This window comes from Miniopterus schreibersii (genome assembly GCF_964146895.1).
Source record: "Miniopterus schreibersii genome assembly, chromosome: X".
Taxonomy (NCBI): Eukaryota; Metazoa; Chordata; class Mammalia; order Chiroptera; family Miniopteridae; genus Miniopterus; species Miniopterus schreibersii.
Genome location: NC_138104.1, coordinates 74,730,077 through 74,751,145, shown reverse-complemented (window position 1 = coordinate 74,751,145; position 21,069 = coordinate 74,730,077). Strand labels below are relative to the sequence as shown.

At 50.3% G+C, this 21,069-nt stretch overlaps 3 protein-coding genes across 7 annotated transcripts; 1 reads left to right on the top strand and 2 right to left on the bottom strand.

Annotated features, from left to right (window-relative positions):
• Positions 1 to 1,215: 1,215 nt before the first annotated feature.
• Positions 1,216 to 8,999, bottom strand: TIMM17B (translocase of inner mitochondrial membrane 17B). The gene is made up of 6 exons (XM_081126162.1): positions 8,904 to 8,999; positions 7,969 to 8,068; positions 6,376 to 6,439; positions 4,969 to 5,097; positions 4,770 to 4,880; positions 1,216 to 4,679 (listed from the first exon to the last, which is right to left on the bottom strand). Exons 1-6 carry the CDS (start codon positions 8,927 to 8,929, stop codon positions 4,600 to 4,602), a joined length of 510 nt encoding a protein of 169 aa, XP_080982288.1. The 5' UTR covers positions 8,930 to 8,999; the 3' UTR covers positions 1,216 to 4,599.
• Positions 9,000 to 9,111: 112 nt separating this feature from the next.
• Positions 9,112 to 12,569, top strand: PQBP1 (polyglutamine binding protein 1). 3 transcript variants are annotated; one of them, XM_081125578.1, is made up of 7 exons: positions 9,112 to 9,262; positions 9,664 to 9,748; positions 10,991 to 11,102; positions 11,324 to 11,436; positions 11,630 to 11,920; positions 12,150 to 12,213; positions 12,373 to 12,569. In XM_081125578.1, the coding sequence occupies exons 2-7, from the start codon at positions 9,682 to 9,684 to the stop codon at positions 12,527 to 12,529; spliced, it is 804 nt and encodes a 267-aa protein (XP_080981704.1). In that variant the 5' UTR covers positions 9,112 to 9,262; positions 9,664 to 9,681; the 3' UTR covers positions 12,530 to 12,569. The 3 variants fall into 3 exon arrangements, with proteins under 3 accessions (XP_080981704.1, XP_080981703.1, XP_080981705.1); XM_081125577.1 differs by lacking the exon at positions 9,112 to 9,262 and adding an exon at positions 9,376 to 9,481; XM_081125579.1 differs by lacking the exon at positions 9,112 to 9,262 and adding an exon at positions 9,390 to 9,477.
• Positions 12,570 to 12,629: 60 nt separating this feature from the next.
• SLC35A2 (solute carrier family 35 member A2) lies at positions 12,630 to 20,992 on the bottom strand (the record flags this gene model as incomplete). Of its 3 annotated transcripts, none has more annotated exons than XM_081125572.1 (5): positions 20,809 to 20,992; positions 19,104 to 19,286; positions 15,881 to 16,032; positions 14,220 to 14,956; positions 12,630 to 12,917 (listed from the first exon to the last, which is right to left on the bottom strand). In XM_081125572.1, the coding sequence occupies exons 1-5, from the start codon at positions 20,897 to 20,899 to the stop codon at positions 12,890 to 12,892; spliced, it is 1,191 nt and encodes a 396-aa protein (XP_080981698.1). In that variant the 5' UTR covers positions 20,900 to 20,992. The 3 variants fall into 3 exon arrangements, with proteins under 3 accessions (XP_080981698.1, XP_080981699.1, XP_080981700.1); XM_081125573.1 differs by having other exon boundaries at positions 14,220 to 14,366; XM_081125574.1 differs by lacking the exon at positions 12,630 to 12,917 and adding an exon at positions 13,085 to 13,145.
• Positions 20,993 to 21,069: the final 77 nt, after the last annotated feature.

The following is a 21,069-nucleotide window of genomic DNA, read 5'->3' as shown; positions in this document are numbered from 1 at the left end:
GCAATTTAAAAAATGATCATTGTACATTCTTCCTCTTCCATATGATTGCAGGCAATGTGATGAAGCTGAAGATTCCCCAGAAATGGCCCCCATTGGTCCACTCCAGAGATTGACACTAAATGGACTTGAGATGGCTCCCAGTTCCCAACATCAGGGCACAGATCTCTAAAGGTATATCCTCAGGGCAGGCACCCTCCTAATCACCTCGATGACCTGGATGGTTGGGGTGGGGACTTCAGAGCTCTCCTGCTCAGTCAGGCCCTGTTGTCCAACTGCCACTAAGAGAACAGAGGACATAAAAACACTCAGACAGCAACTCCCAGACTCAGGGTAAGATGTGTGCGCCCAACTCTCATCTTTCTTACTTTCTCTCTCCCTCTCTCTGCTCAACTCTCTCTTTCACTTCTTATTCTGACACTCTCTACCCCTCCATTTTTTCCTGTCTCTCTGCCTCTCCCAATTGTGATCTCTATTTCCTCATTTCATTCTCTCTTTTCCCTTGCTTACTTGTACTGCTTCTTCTCTTTGTTGGTGTCTCTCTTTCTTGGCATCTCTGTCTCTTCTTTGATGTCTCTGTAAACTCTGACTTCTCTTTCTCTTGGTATCTTTGTCTCCCTCTCTCTGCCTGTCTTTGATTTCCCCAGGTCTCTCTCCTCACCCTCTCAGGGCCTCTGCCTGAGGTGTATAGGGTGATTGTCCCACTTCACTGTCCAGGTTGGACCCCCCCATTCTTCCCTGATTTTGTCCACCTCTGTAACCCACCAAATATACCCCAGCCCCCAACCATGCGGACAGGTGGATGGCAAACCCAGAGGCCACAGGAAAAGAGAGCTACCAGCTGGGGAGATCAAAGGAAAAACATGGGGAAGAAAGGCTGAGATCAAGAAAGAAGGGAGTAAGGCCAGGAGGAAGACAGGAAGGAAGATCTGAGGGAGAGCAGCTGAAATCCTTATCCGAAGCAGACGGGATTAAATTAGAGATGAGAGGCCAGCCAGGGTGGGGGTGAGGGATGAATGCAAGAGTGCAGATCGGCACCTTTGTGTCGCTCTGAGGTCCCTCAGCTAGAACTTAACTGGGCAGGCCTGCAGAGGCCTGGCCTGACAGCCTTCTGTTGGTCCAGCCCCTCAACCAGTTCACAGCTCTAGTGTCACCTTGACTTTACTCCTGTGTTTGCCTCCATCTGATGCTCAAGTTCTTCCCAGAGCCATACCTGCATTTCTTTCCTTTTTTTTTTTTTTTTGAGTCCACTTTTTACTATTTTAACCATAGTGCAAAGAGGTGTAAGTAGACTTTTGTTGAATTCCGTCCAATTAGAAGATGAGAATATACCGAGGAAGAGCATGCAGCGAACACAGCCTGGGCAACCTCGCGAGGAGCGTGGGTGGGCATCGGTCCTTCGAGGAAGGTGCTGAAGATCTCGGGACACTTGGCAGAGAGAGCTCATAGGTAAGGGAAGTCCAAGTTTCTGACAGCATGTGTGGTCAGATGAGACACTGCCCTGCCCACTGGCCCACTTCCCCACCCTCTGGAATGGAAACCCACGGGGGCAGCATTGAGAGCAGTTGAGAGCTCTCTCGCAGTCTTCCAGAAAAATCACTGCTGAGCCCAGAGTGGGTCTTATCACAATGACAACACAGCAACTGGATGGAGGCAGGAGGCAGGGCACGGAGGGTACTGTGCCTCTGGGGGTCTTCATTAGAACGACACTGAGGGCATAGCCTGTTATGAAAATGGAACTGTCATCCTCTGTCTTGAAAGGGAGTTTGTGAAACTGTGTTTTTATTCTCCCTCAAAATCCTTCCAGTCTCTGTGTGGCAGCAGATAACAGAAAATAAGCCACCGGGCTAAGGAACGCTCAGCTGGCCCCCAGGGACATCTGGTAATGTCCGAAGACATATTCGGTTGTCACGATGAGGGGCTGCTACTGGCATCTAGTGGGTGGAGGTCAGGGATGCCTCTCAACATCCTCCGGTGCCCAGGATGGCTCCCCATCAAGAATTCTCCAGCCCCAAATGCTCATAGTGCCACCAGTGACAGACCCTAGAGCCTCCTGGAGCCCAGGAGCCAAGTCTGGGTACTCTGATGTCCTGGAGTCTTTTTCTAGAAGACCACGAAGAGCAGCACCTTAATGCAGACTTGTTCCTGCCTGCCAGAACCACCTTGTTAAGAGTGGGTTCTGTCCTGGACCAGACAGACACGTCCTCCGTATTCAGAGCTGCTCAGATATTCTAGGACAAAACAGACTCATCAACACACTTGAGTACATAGTTACTCCTGACTACCTCCCTTTCCTGTGGTTCTGACCATACCTGCATTTCTGACCATCACCCAGTCTCTTTCTCTTACTCTGTCCTTGTCTCTTTTCCTTTCTCTCTTCTCTCTCTGCTTGCATTTCTTTGTACGTCTCCATTACTGTCTCTATCTCCCTATGCGTCTCTCTCAGTTTCTTTCTCCATCCGTTTCTGCCTCACTCCTGCCTTCTCCTGTGCTCTGCAGTCCCTGCCTGTGGAAACCACCAGGGGTCTGAGACCGCATTCCCTTCTTTTGCAAAGTAGGCCAACCATCTATCTGGTCAGGGGGTGGGGCCTGAGGACCTGGGCGCTCCAGGCTGGGCAACTAGGAGCCGGGTGACACGGGGGACTCCAGTCCCCCCACCTCTCACCCAACGCCTGGAGCCTCTGGTTCTAAACCCAGTAGTGGTCCTCCCCTCCTCGCTCCACCCCAGCCAGCAGTGGAGGAGCTGAAGCTGAAGGCCCCGCACGTCCCCATAAACTGCTCCACTGCTCCGTGGGTCCAGCCACCTTCCAGAGCCAGGATGGTGAACGGGTCCCTGGGGTGGGAGAGGTGGAGTGCCTGGGGTTTGGGTGTACCTGAAGGGGGGGAGGCAGAAGATGCAAAGAGATCTAGAAGCTGAGGAAAGGGAGGCTGCAGATCTAAGGGGCTGTGGGGGCGGGGCCCACTTGGAGGGAACCAGGGAGATACAGTAGGGATGGGGCCTCAGAGGAGCCTGGGTTGATATACAAAGGAGATAGGGCCCGCAGGAATCTTAGAGGGCAGGGCTGAAGACACTAGGGGCTATGGGAACCACAGCAGCTTTGGGAGATCAGGGGTGGAACTTGAGGACTCCTAGAAGGGAAAGGCTCACCAGAGCTAATGGGATGGTGCTTGAGAGGACCAATGTGGGGTATGGAAATATGGGGAGATGTGGCCTAGAGCTGAGGAAGGGCAGAACCAAAGGAAGTGGCCCAGAAATACAAGGGTTGCAGTCTGGGATACCCTGGGTCTGAATGGAGCCCCCACACTACACAGGCCTGGGTGTGAACTTCCAGTTCGAGGCTGGGGCCCTGCTGAGGCCCTGAGAGCACTGTGTGCACAGTGCCTGCCACCATCATCCTGCCCTTCCAGGGTCTTCATGGGCTGGCTGGGCTCTGCCTGGCACTGAGTCAATCAAATAGGCAGTGTTGCAGTTCTGCTACCACTGAGGACCACCAGGTTCCTGTTGTAGTCTTGGGAAACCCTGGGACTCAGCATTTACACCCCCAGGGAATGACTTTGTATAAAAGAGGGCATTTCCACCTCTTTGCCATGGCTTGCACAAAAGGGACAGCTTTTGTTTCCCCTGAGGCCATTTGCATTGGAGCACTTGCACCCCAATTGAGATGTTTGCCTCACCCATGCAGGGGTTTACCCGGAAAAGACAGCTTTTGGGGCCAATGTCCATCCAGAAAAATCTCTTTCCCAGAACTCCCCTGGCCCAAAATGAAAACTCATTTCTGCTTATTTTGTGGTTCCCCTTAAAAAAATACTGACAACACTGAGCAACAAAGAGCAGAAGTATCTCTGTGGTGCAAAAGAGACTGGGTCTCCCTGACCCTTCTTCCCAGGTCCATGGTGAGGTCATATTGGAGGGGGATTATCTTCACACCAGTGAGGTGACTGGTATCCAGAATGACAGAGTTCACTGTGAGGTCAGATTTCCCAGACTTGGCAATGAGGCCTGGGAGGGAGGGGTCAGGCATGCAAAGTGCAGAACCACCCCCTCCACCCCAGCAATCCCTGTGTTTCCTCACTTCTTTCCCAAGTCTATTCCTCTATGTACTTATGATTCATCACTTGGCTCCCACACATGCTTATTCATGTACCTATTAACATCTTGATTCATTTCCCCCTCCTGCTCATTCATCCTACAGACATTGACTAAGGCCCACTCTCTGTGGGACTCCAAATCCTAGGGCTTCTGAGTCCCTGAAGAGGGCTCCGCTTCTTGTCTCAAGGAGGGGCTCCCATAGGTAGCTTAATGAGTACATATGTAGGCATTTCAAAACTGGCTTTAAATACTCATCAGGGCAATATGGGAAGGGGCTAGGGTGAGAGCTTGTTACATGTGAGTATGGGACTGGGGTGCCCTGAGAGAAGAGGACCCATTCATCAGGGCAGCTTGGGTGCCCCACCCCCACCCTGGGACAAGGGAACAGAGAGTAGAGGCCCTCTCTGGAGGGTCCCAGGGCCAACTGGGAGCCAGCCCTCCCTTCGAGGTAGATCATCGGGGAGGGAACCAAGGAGGAGCTCCCACGATGGTGATGACAGGCGGTCACTTCCTCAGTGGTAGCTGGGATAGCCTGAGGCCGGGGTACTCTCCTTAGATGGCAGCTGGTTGGGGTCCTCCAGGAACGGGGGTGCTGGAGAGGGGAGAATCAAGTAAACGTGAGCAAAGGAGGCTAGGCAGAGCATTTCCCACCTCTCCCTGACTAGCTTCACCAGATACTCACCGTTGCGGAACTGCTGGGCAGTGTAGCGAGTGAGGAGGATGCCAACACCCTCGATGAGGGCCAACAGGATGCCCCCCATCATTGCTGAGCCCACCATGGCCAATGGGCCACCTGGAGGAGCAAGGAGGCAGGGAGAGATGAAGGCTGGCAGAACAGGGTGGAAGGGGCTGGGGCCAGAGTCGGGGTCGGGGGCACTCACTGCGGGCAGCTAGCACAGCCCCAGTCAACGCTCCACTAGTGATGGAGTTCCAGGGATCCTCCTTGCCCCGAAGCCGCACCAGACCACAGTCGATGGTGGAGAATAGGCCCCCCCACACTGCGAAGCTACCTGCAGGAGGACAGAGGTCCAATTAGTGTTCCTGGGGAATCCCAAGAATCCAGAGCTCAGGGACTGGGGACTTACAAGGCCTGAATGCTCTGGCAAAGAGGGAGAAACATCCAGATGCAAAAACAGATAGCAAATTCCTGGGAGATATCCCCCATCTTCCCCTGTGTTACTACTTCTTCAAGCTGTCTCTAATTGCAATGGCCATTCCCTTCTCCTTCATAGGGAGGTGACAAGTGTTTACAAGCACATTGATCTTCTATATGGCTTTTAACAGAGCAACTTTGATCTTCATAAACCAATACACAGAGTTGGAATTCTGATTTTGGTTTCAGTGAGAAGGAAACAGGTTAGGAAAGCCAGTTAACAACATGATAGTCAAAATGTTTACTGAGGCCTTGTTGTGTCCTGGCTTCTGATCTAGGTACTGTGGGCTATTTGACGTCTTTTTTTTTTTTCTTTTTTAAATATGCCTTTATTGATTTCTGAGAGGGAGGTAGAAAGATATAGAAACATCAATGATGAGAGTCACTCATCGGCTGCCTCCTGCACACCCCCTGCTGGGGATCGAGCCCGCAATCTGGGCATGTACCCTGATCGGGAATCGAACCACGATCTCCTAGATCATAGGTCAATGCTCAAGCGCTGTGACATGCTGGTTGGGCAACATTTTATTGTTAATGTTGACCTGAGGATGTATTTTCTATTGCTTTTCAGAGAGAGAGTGAAAGGGAGAGAGAAACATCGATGTGAGAGAGACACACCAATTGGTTGCCTCCCAAATGCTCCTCGACCAGGGGCAGGGAGCGAACCCGCAACCCAGGTATGTAACCTTGACAGGGAATCAAACCAGTGACCCTTTGGTGGGGAGGCTGATGCTCTAACTACCGAGCAACACTGACCAGGGAGACTTCTAACATTTTAAATTAGTTAATATTATTAAAGTGCTTAGCAGAGCAACTGGCACTTAGTAAATGCTATGTAAATTACATAAGTTACAAAATGACTCTAGTGGTTACTGCTATCGTCATCCCCATGTTACAGATGAGGTTCAGAAAGGTTAAGCCACTACTCTAAGATCACACATCAGGAAAGAGCTAGGGTCTGGACTTAAAAAACTCCAGAACTCACCCATATTAAATTGTTGGGAAACGTCACTCCCTCAGGAAGTCCCAGGCAGAGTTGGGGCTGAAATGTGGACCCCCAACTTGAGGACTAGACCCCAAGCAACAACCACCGCCAACTTTGCCGTCACATCTGCTATCTCCCCAGGCCTCTCACCTCCAATCTGAGGGGCTCGGATCCTCACAGCATTGGCACTACCTCTCAATCGGTGCCGAATTCCCTGGGGAAAGTGAGGAGGAGAGTCAGAACAGGGCTGAGGCCACTGACAGACAGGGTTTTTAGATTTTCAGAGAGGGAAGGGGGTGGGAGTCCTGTCAGGGGTATTCAGAGGTGGAGATGTGGAGAAGGAGCCAAGAATTAGAGGACTGGGGAGTACCCCAACACAAGTATTCTGAAAGCTGGGTTGAGAAGCTATCATCCATCTATCCATTCATTCAATGATTACTGAGCACCTATGTCCCAGGCACCATGCTGTATGCAAGCATAAAGCAGTGAACAAAGTAGACCTGGTCCCTGCCCTCTCATAGCTCACATTCTAGTGGGACAGACAGATCCTGGGCAAGGGTACAGATAAGCAAATCAGCTTCAGATGGCAATATGCATCCTAGAGGAAACAGGATAAAGAGATATGATACCGGGAGAGGAATAAGAAAAGGCCTCTTTAAGAAAGGGGCATTTGTGCTGAGAGCTTAAGATGACAGGGAGAAACTTGGGTAAAGATCCAGGAAAGAATTACAGGAGTTGAGGGGAGGGATGAGGAGAGATACATAAATTGCAGAGACCTTGGCAAATGGATGGCATTCAAAGTATGGCATTTGATGAGATCTCCAGGAGGGAGTTGTCAGGAAAGAGAAAGAATTGTTTACGTTAAATTAAAAACACTTTAAATTTAAGGCTGTCTTCCCTCTGCTAGTTAAACTGTCACTTCCTTCTATCCAGGTTTCTGACCCAGAATCTGCCTCTAGGTGAAATCTGTCTGGCTCTGCACACACATATAGAATTTGGTGATGTGGATGAAAAACAGGGCTCTGCAATAAAAACTAACCGTAAGTAACCACACAGGCTGATCTGATTGATCACAAATTCCTAACTGGAGGTCATGATGGGTAGTCATGCGTCAGGCCTATAACTTCCCTAGTAAAGAGGTTATCTTTGCCTTAAGCAAGCCCTGTTAATTTTTTCTGTGCATCTAGGTTCACACACCTTTGAAATGCTTCTTTTTCAGACCCCTCAGAATCGTAATCACCCTCAAGAGAGCACTAATCTTGTTAACCATCCTGTAATCCAATCATACAGATTTCCCTGCTCTGCTTTCTCCTACATTCATGTAATCTTCCCTATGTTCACTCCTTAATTCCAAATGTATAAAACTGCAAACTGTCATTCTGGGAAGCATTTTCCTCAATCTGTTGAGATCTTGCTTCCAGGCATGTCCTCTATTTGGCTCAAATAAACTCTAATGAACTTTTATAAATTTTTTCCACAGGTTTGAATGTTCTTATGTCGACAGTGATTACCATTTTCACAGCACAGCATTTTCACAGAGGAGCTCCAGTTGGGTTTGGGAATGAGGCCATGTTTACAGCTCCCCAAAACCCCAGATTTTGGAGTGAGGCCTGGCACATAGTAAGCAGGCAGGCACCAAAATGATTAAGTGCATGTAATTGGCAGCTCCAAGCAGTTTTCAGAGCAGTATCCCATGCTGGCAGGGCAGGAGCCCCGTACCACCCAGGGAAAGCCAGGACTCACGACAGGGGCATTGCGGAAGCCCTTGATGGCCTGGAAGACTCCACCACCGATGACACCCATAGTGAAGGCTCCACCGCAATCATCCACAATTCGCCATGGGCTGCAAGTGTCAAGGGGAGGATGGGGTTAATTTGAGCCCTCCTCCTATGCCATGCCACATGGACTCTTTCCAACTGGGAGAAATCAAGTCACTCGAATGGGAAGTAGCATTTCAGATGAGACTATTTCTCCCCTCATTTAAGCAAGAAATAGTGCAAAAAGGGAAATGTATCGCCCTCTCTGCCCCTCCCCTTTGCAGCTAACCAAGGAATCAGTCAACGGTTTTACTATCAAAGATTAAATGAGCTGATATGCGCAAAGAGTTGGCATGTTTAAATAATCACTATAGAAGTGTGACCTGGCTAGTATTGTCCCACCCCCTTCTTAGAAAATGAACGGGTCCAAGCCCCGCCCTCTTCCCTCTTTTTAACCTCTCACAACTGGGAAAAACCAAGAGCGGGTCGTGGGGAGAACCCAGCACCACCTCCTTGCTCACAATAGGCTCATCCAGGCCCCTCCCCCACTCACTAAAGCAACCTGGGAAAAACCACGCGTGGTAGCCCTGGGGATTTCCGCTCAACACCGTGCCACCCCTCGGCGGGAGTGGATTAAACCAGCGCGTCTCTTTTTGTTAAAGACGGGCTGGGAGATACGGGGTCAGGGGAAATGTGGAGTGCTTCGTCCTGCACCGCACCTTCTCCTCCAGGAACATGGCTGTGGCCCCTCTTAACGGAGCCCGAGTGGGCGGGACCAAGTGGAGGGGAGCGCAAAGAGACAACTAAACGTCTCCGGAGTCTGGCCCTTAGCGCTGTGGGGCCAGTGCCTCCCCCGCCCGCCTCCCACAGCTGGCCATGGTGCCGCAGGGACAGTCCCGAGGCCTGTGCCGATCGTCGTACCAGGGCTCCCGAGCGTACTCCTCCATGGCGCCGGCGTCCAGCCGCGCAGTCCAGCTAAGCCCAGGCTGGGCCACGCCCCCACTGTAAACGCACACCGGCGCTAGTGCTCCCACCTATCCCACGGCCACAATTAGGTTGCTGCGTCCTACGTCAGGTCAACAGTGCACTCTCATTGGCTACCTAGGACGCGTCATCTGTTTTCGCAGCCGGAGCATTGCCCAGTTTATTTCGAGTCTTGGGGAGAGAGGATCTCTCTTTGTGCTTTGATAGAAAAGAGTCCTGTGGTCCTGGTGATTCTAGCGGCGACGACAGCGAGGCGGCCCGATTGACAGCTTTCCACGACCCGTGTGACTCTATTGGTAACGTCGAGGGGCATGCATATTTTGGAACTGGAGGAGGTGCTCCACTGTGCACCCCCATCCTCTCTTTGGTTTCTCCCACCCGGCAGTCTTTGGGGGACGTTGGGTGAGCCCATTTCTGGGGCGTGGGGGAGCCGCGTTAGACCTTCGGCGATGGGCGGAGCCTGGGCCTGGGAGAGGAACTGGGTTCTGGAGCGCCTGGCCTGGAGAGGAGGGTTGGTGAGAGTTTTGGTGATATTGCCACTTTATCTCTTCCACCTTTGAGCACAGCTTTCGTCTCCCCAGCTACTGGTGCAGGTGGTGGGGATCCAGATGAGCACATGCTGAGGGGAGGCGCTTGGTTACTGGATCAATTCAAGTTTTCATCTGAGCTGGTTTTTAGTCGATCTGTCCGTCTCTAGGTCTGTCTGCTACTCGCTATGCCGCTGCCCGTTGCTCTGCAGACCCGCTTGGCCAAGAGAGGCATCCTCAAACATCTAGAGCCCGGTGAGAGCTAAGAGCAGATGGGCCTACCACGTGCCAGGCATGACAGGCACTTTGTTGATAACTGCTATTTGGCACGGTGCTTGGGCCTACTGTGCACCAAGCAGTGGGGTGGCAAGCATTTCATTGTTAACCATATGGATTCCTGACACCCATTCCTACTGGGTGCCAAGCATGGGGGAAGGAGGGAGCCGGGGGGGACATAGACATTTCATACAGCTGATACCTAATTGGGCCTACTGTATGCCAGAGTCAGTCCAACCATGGAAGTAATTACAACAGAGTATCTAATAGGGTAGCTGTCACCTACTGCAGTTTCCTGTGTGCCAAGGACACTGGCAGGATGCTGATACTGTGGTGTTCTTTACCCATACTGATAGCATTTTTCCAGACTTACTGTGGTGCCAGGCACTATGCTGCTGGCATATATGTTATTGTTCACCATATCACTAGCTGACGTGTATTTTGGTTGTATTAAGTGCCTGGATGCACATTATGTTAAGCCTCTTAGGTGCCAGGCCCTGTGCACCTATTTTTTTCTGATAGTATATATCTAATTAACGATAACGATTATAGCTGACATCTCTTTTGGGCTTAGTGTGACAGGCACTATGCTATTGTTGACATACACATTTTATTGTTAATTATATCCACAGCTGAAGTCCATGATAGGCCCACTGGGGGCCTAGTAGAGCTGACAACATATACCTTTTTTATTTTACTGATGTTAACTGACAACTGTATGCATCGGGCATCAGGAACTGAAGAGGTTCAGAGCAGTGTTTGGATAAATTCCTTGCTATCCAAATTCTTGCTACTAAAAATACAGGAGTCAGAAATCCCCTACTTGCCAAGCTTGGGAGCGGAATAGATTTGGACATTTTCAGGTACACCTCTTGCTGTTTCAACTAATTTTATCCAAATAGATTTTGGTAGTGTGCTGTTATGTACTCCTGAACTCAGGAACCGAAAGAATGTGGATAAGTCCCTATCTAAACTCTGAAACCAAATAGGCTTGGGTAACAGTATATCTTATATGAAGCCAGAAACAGCACAGTTAGGTATGTACATGTTTGGTAAGTTCGCTATTTAGCTAAGACTTGGAATGTGAGTGCTATGTGCCATGGATGGTGAGACCTGGCATACACACATGTGTCCGTGTGAATGTGAGCGTCTCTCCAGGCTCAAACTGTAGGATGAGAATCCCAAGTACTTACTGCTCTCCTCTTCTGCCTATCCTGGCAGAACCAGAGGAAGAGATAATTGCTGAGGACTATGATGATGATCCTGTGGATTATGAGGCCACCCGGTTGGAGGGCTTGCCACCAAGCTGGTACAAGGTGTTTGACCCTTCCTGGTAAGCCTGGAGACCTGGGGGAGAGGAAGCTGACTTATTTCACCCTTCCTGTGCTGTTCCTGGCCTTGGGGAAATGGGGGATACAAGGGAAGGGATCTGGGGGCCCTCCCTGGGGCGTCCTGACATGGGGTGGGTATAGGCAGATTGGGGAGCAGTTGAGGCTACAAAGGGAGGACATCTGTGCTGACACTTCTTCCCTCCTTCCCACTGCTGCTCCTCAGCGGGCTCCCTTACTACTGGAATGTGGACACAGACCTCGTGTCCTGGCTCTCCCCACATGACTCCAACTCCATTGTTACCAAATCTGCTAAGAAGCTCAGGAGCAGTAATGCAGGTGAGTTGGCAGGTCCAAGGGTGCCTCAAATGCTTCTAGCATTTCTCAGAAAGGGCTCAGTAAATGATAGTGGATCCAGGAGAGGCAGGTAAGACAGGCAAACCCAGCCCCAGGCAAGAGGCTGTCAAAGGCAAAGGCTACTGGGTCCTGAGGTGGTAAGAGGAAGGTCACTTCAAGGCTTTTGTGTCCCTAGATGCTGAGGAGAAATTGGACCGGAGCCATGAGAAATCGGACCGGAGCCATGAGAAGTCTGATCGGAGCCATGAGAAGTCCGACAGGGGCCACGAGAAATCCGACCGGGGCCATGAGAAGTCAGACAGAGACCGAGAGCGTGGCTATGACAAGGTGGAAAGAGACAGAGAGCGGGACAGGGATCGGGATCGGGATCGGGACCGTGGGTATGACAAGGTTGACAGAGAAGAGGCCAAAGAACGGCGCCACCATCGCCGAGAGGAGCTAGCTCCCTACCCCAAGAGCAAGAAGGGTAAGTTGAGCAGGGCCAGGACTGGGGTGAGGCAGCAAGGCACCAGAGGTACACCGTGTACAGAAGCCCTTACTTCTCTTCATGCAAGTCCCTGAACCTGGGGCTTGGGAGAAGGTGCTGCAGCCATGGCACCTGTGGGCTCCATTTTTTCTTGCATTGGGGGCAGCTCAGCAATCAGGGATCCCTTGTGCCTCCATTGAAGACCTTACTCTGCCACCTCCTTCCACAGTTGCAAGCCGGAAGGATGAAGAGTTAGACCCCATGGACCCCAGCTCGTACTCAGACGCACCCCGGTAAGTGACACTCCTCTTGAGCCCTTCTCTTTCCTGGATTCCCTGCACTGGTGACCATTCCTTTCTGCCTGTCTCCTTCCCTGACTCGTCAGTTTGTTTGGGAGGGGGTTGCCTGCCACATCCCACATTCCCACCCCCTGACCCTCTTGTCACCACCAGAGGCACATGGTCAACAGGACTCCCCAAGCGGAACGAGGCTAAGACGGGTGCAGACACAACAGCTGCCGGACCCCTATTCCAGCAACGCCCCTACCCATCCCCAGGGGCTGTACTACGGGCCAACGCCGAGGCCTCCCGAACCAAGCAGCAGGACTGAACTGTCCTGGTTTTTAATAAAAGCTTTTCAGTGGATCATGTTCACCAGGCCAGAGTGCTTTCCTTCCCTTGCATTTTTGAGGCTTTCCAACCCAAGGCAGCAAGATGCAAAATAGTTTATTTGTAAAAACTCACCTAAGAAATACTGTGAAGGTGGCAGGAACATGGGGGCAGCAGGGGCTGGAGGCTGAGGTGGGTCCTGTCTGGGCCCTCCTTACCAGAGTCAGCCCTGCATGGGGGTGAGGGGAACCAGGGTGAGTGTCTGCCTTCCTCCTCCCCTAATACTGATCAAAGTTTGGTCCTGGCTGGGCCAGGGCAAGAAGGGAGAATGAGGCCAGGCCAGCGTCTTCAGTCCCAGCGGCTACGAACCCTTCACCTTGGTGAGCAACCTGTGGTGGAAATGGGGAGGAAAGAAAAACACAGAAAGCTGGGGTGGGCTGGCAGGCAGGCATCCTGAGCAAGCGAGGGCAACAGTAGTGAGGTTGGTAATCCTGGGGTTAGTAATAGAGCCCATGTGTAGAGAGCAGGTCCCCTGGGTCAGAAAGCTACACATGGACTAAATAAATACAACATCTTTATTTGGCATTAGGTATCCTGACATTTGTTCATTACAGTTCCTTAGAAAAACAAAAAATCAGAACAAGTTAATCAAAAATAAAGATCCAACAACCCTATTTACACATAGCAAAGACAGCCCAGGCTTCTCCCAACCAGGAGCGCGTGCACACACACGCAAGTGCACCTGTGCGTGTGCGCACACACAGGAGACAGTTAAGGGATTAATAAGCTTTGAGAAGTGCATGGGGCAGGTTCCCTATTTCAGCAACTTTAAGACTGGTCCCCCCACTAATGAAGTAAGGATGCCTCATTCAGCCAGTGGAGTAGCAAGAGTGTGGTTGTCAGCTTTATTTTTTCTCTCAAGATGTCTCAGAAAAGAACCCTGCATCTGGCAACTGACTGATTTACATTCAGTGAGACCTAGCCACTTCAGGGACCTCTTTCCCTGCTTTTCCCACACCCTGGATCATCAATTACCTGATTACACAATCTTCAAACCACTAAAAACCAAATAGGCCCTATTTTTGGACCAGACTAATGCAAAAATCTCAGCTCTCGCCCCTACCTCTCCCTGGGTGCTCACAAAAGACCCATTTTCTGGGGTCTCAGTGTCAGGGAAGCTGCCTGAAGGCCACAAAAAGAGCTGCAAATGATCCAGTGTGGTGGTGAGGGAGAGAAGGCCTGGAGCTACAGGAAATGAAACCCCGTAGGTAGGCATCAGTCATTACTAAAGAGCTATAGGATTTTTGTCCAATTTGTTCTTACAAAGGTGGAGGGACTCTCCCAGGCATGAGACAGGACACCTCTGGCTGAAGGAGGAGGGCAGACAAAAAGGCCTTAAATGACAGTACCTCCAACCTGGTCCTCAAAGGGGTTAGACTGGGGTAGAGGAGGTGGCTCTAAAAAACCCCTCCAGAGGAGGGGGCGGTCAGTGGACAAGGAAGGTTTCACGTAACGCCCGCCCAGCCCCACGCCCCTTCCAAAGTCTCAATGACCTGGGATAAAAGACTTCCAACCCCAGAGGGGCCAGGCCCCAGTGGCAACTTGAGTCCTGCAGATGCCCAACACCCTCCACCAAGTCCCCCTCCCTGTCTCCCCACACCGATGCCAGCCCTCACTTCACCAGCACTGACTTTGGCAGAAAGGGCTCCGTGCTGAGGTCTCCACGGTGGGAAGACAGCTGCGGTGGCGGTGGCTGCCCAGGAGGCTGCTGGTGAGTGCAGGGCCCGGAGGCAGAGGTGGAAGTGGAAGCTATGGCTTTGGCTGCACCTCGGGGAAGGCTGTAGAGGTAGACGGCGCCAATGACCAGCCCAGCGCCAAGGGCAAACAATGGGTCCACGTGGAAGCCAAAGAGGCGGATGGAGGCAACAGTGGACAGCACGATGGACAGGGAGGTGGCAAAGCCCTTGAGGATGTTGTCAGCGTACTTGACAACAACAGCCACCAGTAGCCCACCAAATGCCTGGTTGAGCACCACACCCCAGACAGCAGGCGTATATCCAAAAAAGAACCCACGGTGGGCCACAGCAGTGCCCTCAGCCCACCAGAGTCCCACCAGGCCCAGTGCTGTGCCGAAGAGGCCCAGCTGCAGGTTGCGCAGCCACACAGAGCCTGAGCTGCCTTTGAGGATCTTCTCAAAGTAGACACCTGCAAAGCCCGAGGAGAGACAGGAGGCCACGACAGCTGCTAGGCCCACCCCAGGGTTCTGATCCAGTGGCCGTGGGCCCCCACCACCAGCTTGCTGTGCCTGGACAATGGCGACACCCGTGAAGAGGAGCAGCAGGGAGACCCATTGCAGCCGGGAAAGGCTGCGGTTCAGCATAAGCACGGAGAATAGGGCCGTGGTCAGGATCTTCAGCTGGTACGTCACCTGCGAGTGGCACGTGGAAGACACTGAGGGCTGCTGCTGACCCCCAACATGTGCACATGGGGGACAGCATCCACTGTGGGCCCCCAGGCACAATGGGGGGACAGGGGAGGGTAGATGACAATAAAAACAGCAAAAATCTCCAGCCACTGGTCACTGACTGATAGGTAACTAAATAGCTTTGAGGTACCTCCCAGAAGGTACACAGGAGACTGACTGTGCAAGGAAATCCCTGGCCACACCCAAGCCCACATCCCAACCCCATTTCCTGGCTGTGTAATGAGGGAGCAAGCACTTGCCCTGTCTGAGCCCTGACATCATCTGCTGTAAAATATGGCTGGTGTATGTCAAACACCTCACACAGAAAGGAATGAATGAATGGTTGACATGATGAGGGAGGTCTTGATCAATACCTGTTGATACAAATGAGTCTGCCACACAGTATCAGCAAACTATGTGCCTGGTGTGGGTCTAAGCACTTCATGTGAATTCTTTCACTTAATCCTCATGTATGAAGTGCGCACTACTGTAATGTCTAATTTAAAGACAAGAAAACTAAGGAACAGGGATTTTAAATGACTTGCCCAATATCACACATCACACAGCTAGAAAACAGAGCTGTGATTTGAATCCAGATGGCCTGGCCCCCAAATCCAGGCTCTTTAACCATTTCACAAGGCTGCCTGCAAATAGCCTAAAGCTTGCCTATCACCAACCAAGGGCTCTTCTTCCCCGGTATTGTATCTTTTAATCATCCCAGCATCCCAGTGACTGGCTATTACTATTTTCATTCCCATTTCTCACAGATGAAGAAACAGGTCAAGGAAGTTTCACTGATATTCCAAAAGTGATACAGCTCCTGCTCTCTGCAGCCCCATCCCCCACCCCAGCCAGTTCCTCCAGGGCCATGCTGGGCTTGGGGCTCACCTGGAAAGTGGCAGCTGGCAGGTTGGAGATGGCAACATACTGGAGGTTATTCTGCAAGGTGTAGATGAGAGAGGGCACTGCAAGCTTGAATGTGTCCACATACTGCACCAGGACAGCCTCGTGGAGGAAGAGGACCAGGTGCTTCACGTTACCTTGGTGGATGGAGGAGAGCCCTTTTTAGCACTGACTACCAAAGATAGGGATCCTCTGAGGGCTGGGACTAGGCCTGGTCGTATCTCCCCACCACACTCTGACTCCCTGAGGGCTAGAATGAGATCTGTGCTCTCAATTTCCCTACAGTATAAGCACATCTCCAGTAGGCCTTTCGGACTCACAGAAGTCCATTAACACTGGACCTAACGCTGTCTGAGAATCATAGGCCGTATCTCACTCATCTTAGAGCCTACCTCCCTGGCACAGAGCCCCATTCACTGAACTTAACACTGTGCCTGAGAATCACAGGCCATATCTCACTCATCTTAGAACCTACCTCCCTGGCACACAGCCCCATTTAAGGCAAGCACTCAATACACATTTGTACAATGAACTACACAGCATTAACTAGGATCTTGTGAAGCAGAAGCCCAAGGACTGTAAGTGGAAGGCTGTTTACCAAACGGAAAGTTTTAGACTCCACTTGTAGACTTAACCTAGCTCCTTACTGGCCTGTGAGCTGCCTGAGGGACCATCTCCCACTTGGCTGCCTCTTTCTGCCAGCCCTATACACACCAAGCAGTTGCCCCTGACACGTGGAAATACACAGGCTTGACTATTAAGCAGAAAATCTGGTTGGAACCGGCTGAAATCAATAAATGGGAATATTTTCCTATATAATAAGGCCTTTACAAAGCCCACCCCACTTTTTTTGCAGTTCAGTGTCAAGGGAAAAAATAGCACTGCACAAGATTATCACAGGAACTGTTGATGCTCACTCGCATTCCCTGTTCTTGCCTTTCATAGCATTAATCCCAGGAGTAATTATCAATGTCTAACCCCTTACCCAAATTTCCTGGGCCCAGGTGTTTGGGTGTTCAAAAACTTGCAGGTGTTAGAAAGATAACATGGTATATATACAATATATTTTGCAAAACACATCCCACATATATGGGCTCCACACCATAATCAAGCACATTCATATTCCCACCAAATGAGAAAAAGAAAAAACACAAATATATAAATAGCCTTACATCAGGTCAGGCCAAGTTTTACCACCAAACTAATTCAGGAAAAAGAAAAATGGGGTGTGTGTGTGAAATTGTAGATAAGAGATGAAAGCCTGTGATTAAGTCTGTAGCTATTTGTTTCTCCCCCTATAAAATATCAGCCCTATGAGGGCAAGATGCAAGTCTACACTGCTAACACATCCACCTCCACAGCCAAAGCAGGGCCTGCCATGCAGTGTCCACTAGAAAGTCTCAGAATCAATCAGGAACAGAGCAGGTAGGTCCCTAAACTGCTGCCTCCCAGGGCCCTGGAGCTAAAGAGTGGATAAGAATGTCTTGTTCAATGTAAGTGCTGAGGGCATAGCCACATGTAAGGCCTTTATAGAGAAATGACTGGGCAACATTTTAAAAAAGGCCTTCAGGGAGGTGTTTAAATTAGATAAAGCCAACTTATAGGAAATACAGAGGATAGAAGACTATGTTAAATGATACTACAGGGAGGCAGTCAGCAAAATCTAGGTTACCCAAAGTCTACAAGACAAATGACTTGATTTCTTCAACAAATTAACTACAGAGAGAAAAAAAGAGTTGGAGGGAAACCTAGAGGCTAGCAAACTCAGAAGACATTAGCCAAGTACAAAACACTGATCTTGACATAAACTTTACTCACTCATAGATATAGAGAACAGACTGACAGCTGTCGGGGGGGGGGGGGGAGGTTGGGGGACTGGGTGAAAAAGGCGAAGGGATTAAGAAAACCCCCCAAAAGTTCATAGAAAGACAATAGTACGGTGATTAGCAGAGGGGAAGGGAGGTGGGGAGAGGTAGATGATAAAGGGGGGATAAATGGTGATGGAAAGAGACCTGACTTGGGGTGGTGAACATACAATATACAGATAATGTATTAGAATTGTACCCCAGAAACCTATATAATTTTATTAACCAGTGTCACCCCAATAAATTCAATAAAAAAAAATTTGATTCAAATACAATTTTTAAAATGCTTATGACACTTGAGAAATCACTGGAATATTTGGACATCGACTGGATATTTGATTATTTTATTAACTTTTAAAATTATTAATTTTTTGATGTATGATTTTAGATATTGCATTTAAAAAAATGTTTTTATTGATTTTTTCAGAGAGAGAGGGAGATAGAAGCATCAGTGATGAGAGAGTCACTGATTGGCTACCTCCTGCATGCCCCCTACTGGGTATTGAGCCCGTAACCCGGGCATGTGCCCTGACAGGAATCAAACCTCGATCTCCTTGTTCATGGGGGCGACACTCAACCACTGAGCCACACTGGCCAGGCTGCAGTTATTTTTTTTAATGCACCAAAATATATACTCAAGATAATAAAGGGCATTTACTTCAGAATAATACTTCAAGTGGGATATAGGGCACTGTGTTATAACTGTTGATGAAATGCCTAAGAACTTAACTCGTTTGTATCAATTAGTCTATAGTAAAATTGGTTTCATTATACATAGTTTCATTTAAAGTTGCTGAACCCACTGATGACATTGAGGACTTATGTACTTCAATATAATAAGGTGGGGGGGTAGGTAGGCAAACATATACATTGGTAGTGAGTGGATAATCACTGATGCTGTTTATGGTAGAGTGGCCATCAGTTAATAATTGTTGAATCTGGGTGATGGGTACATGCATATTTTACTATTTTTTCATTTTCTCATATTTTGTGTTTGAAATTCTCCATAATAAAAAGTTAAAGAGAAATAAATCAATCACCATGTAAGTGTCACCTGCTACTTATGGGCACAGACTGGCTCACTTATACAGTACCCTCAGGCCAGCTCCAAGGGGGTTTGGGGTATAAAAGTATGGATACAGCTACTCATAGCTGGAGGAACAAGGCAGCTTGGCTGCACTTACACACTTCCCAGGCAGTTTCATAGACACAGAGATGCTCCCCCAGCAAACCTTCCATGTGGATGCAGATGCGCACGCGCGCGCGGGCGCACACACACACACACACACACAGGCAGAATCCTACCCACCAACTCCAGTGCAGCCCCCCTCCTTGGCTCATACCCCTCTTCTGTGCGAAGAGCAGCAGCAGGCAGGTGAGACCTTTGAGCACCTCAGCCATGACCACAGCAGTAGTGGCAAAGAAGCGGTCGCCAGGTAGTGTGCGGGTGTAGCGGATGCTGAGGATGAGGGAGGCATTTTGGACCACCAGCACAGCTAGGGATATGTATTTGAGGCGCCGGTGAGCTGTGGGGAATGGAAGGAGCAAGGAGGAAGGAGTCAGAAGCTGTTTGGAGCATAGCCACACCACCACCCTCCCCTCTCCTTTTTCACCCAGGATCCTCCTAGCCACCACTGCTTTCTCCTCCCTCTGCCTGCCCATCCTGACCCAATAAGAGTCTGACTCTTCCTGCTCCCACTGCCTCAGTCACAGGAAGAGGAGCCAGAAAGGTAGAAGTGGGCAGGGCCCATACCTGGAATCCTTCCTGAGGTGTCAGGAAATGGCTAGGGCAGGCCCTGGACACCCCCTTTCCCAAGTGAGAAGCAATTCTCCCCCAGAAAAATACCAACTACAATTCTCAACATTTATTAAGTGCTTACTGTGTGCCTATCACTGGACTAAGGGATTAATATGGATTAACAGACCCTTATATTGCTCTGATCTCTGAAGGAACTATAAGGATTCCCATTTTATGGGTGAGCAAACCAAAGATTTATATGAAATGCTGTTTCTATTTAATGAGGGGGTTGTCCCATGTAAAGACTGATATCCCAATACAGGGAATGAGACCACTGTATAAAGCACCCCCTAAAAATCAGTCTTTCTCCCAACTAAGAAATTATTTCATTTCCTCACACTCAGAATGGTCTTTCCAGCCCCTCCCTCCTATGAGGACAAATTCCTTCTGATCCAAAATAATCTAACAAATAAGAAGTGATTCCCACACTGTCCCAAGGATTGACATATAATCAAGTTTCTTCACCAAAAATGGTCTGGTTCCTTCAATGATATAAGGAAATATTTCCCTATACTCCACATAGTCCAGTCCTCCAACTGCTGCATCCCCCTACCTCCAGCCAAGGAATTATTCCTTGTTTTATTCAGACAATGAACAATCTCAGCTATAAGGGCCCGGCACCCTCAGAACATCCCTTCTCTGCCACATGAGGGACCCCCAGAACGGTCTGCTCCCCATATAATGAAGGACATCCCCATCCTCAAAATGGACTCTCTAAGTCACATAAGGAAGGCCCCGCCCCACCCTAACTCACAATAGCCCCTATCTCTTTATAAGGAAGAAATCACCACCCTCAGAATAGCCTCTCCTTTCTATAAGAAAGCACTCTTCCACCCTCAGAACAGCCTCTTCCTTCTATAAGGGGAAAACTCTCCTACCCTCGGAATGGTCTCTCCTTTCCATAAGGACAGACCCCCCCCCCCACACACACACACTCAGAATGGTCTTAGTGGTCTTAGCCTCCCTAAGAGAAAATGTCCCCCTACTCAAAATAGTCTCTACTCTCCTAGTGCGGAAGGGACACCCCACCCGCCCCGCCCATCGCCCTCAGACTTGGTCTCTTTCCTGCCCCCAACACTGACAATGGTCTGTTCCGTCTTCCCTCCCCCACCCACCCTCACCCCCCGCCACACACATAGGTCGGTCCATATGGGATGCTCCCTTTCGCCTCAGTGAGCGACCTTCCTGACGCCCCACAGCGATTCTGACCCCTGCCCTGCCGCTGACCGCTTTGCCACAGCCTGTCTCACCCGCACTCACGGTACCAGGCTCCAACGCCCCCGCGGAGACCGCCCCCGGCCCGGCCGCCGCGGTGGAACCGCCAGACCCAACCGCTGCCATGTTGGCATCTGCCTGGCCCGTCCCCTCGGCAACAGCAGGCCTCTTCCGTGTCCGTCACTTCCGCTTCCGGGCCGCCGGGGTGAGGGGGGACGAGGGAAGGGCTGATCAGAGCAGTGACTCTCTTTGTCCGCTCCTGAACGCCAAGTTATGACAGAGGCCTCGGGACTCCC

Excerpts from the sequence above, each read along its gene's own strand:
- TIMM17B (XM_081126162.1), bottom strand. The coding sequence starts at position 8,929 with ATGGAGGAGTACGCTCGGGAGCCCTG. Across the intron at positions 5,098-6,375 it reads CCGAGCCCCTCAGATTGGAG|GTAGCTTCGCAGTGTGGGGG; the intron begins GTGAGAGGCCTG and ends GTCCTCCTGCAG. Across the intron at positions 4,881-4,968 it reads GGCTGTGCTAGCTGCCCGCA|GTGGCCCATTGGCCATGGTG; the intron begins GTGAGTGCCCCC and ends TTGCTCCTCCAG.
- PQBP1 (XM_081125577.1), top strand. The coding sequence starts at position 9,416 with ATGGGCGGAGCCTGGGCCTGGGAGAGGAACTGGGTTCTGGAGCGCCTG. Across the intron at positions 11,103-11,323 it reads AAGGTGTTTGACCCTTCCTG|CGGGCTCCCTTACTACTGGA; the intron begins GTAAGCCTGGAG and ends GCTGCTCCTCAG. Across the intron at positions 11,437-11,629 it reads GCTCAGGAGCAGTAATGCAG|ATGCTGAGGAGAAATTGGAC; the intron begins GTGAGTTGGCAG and ends TTGTGTCCCTAG.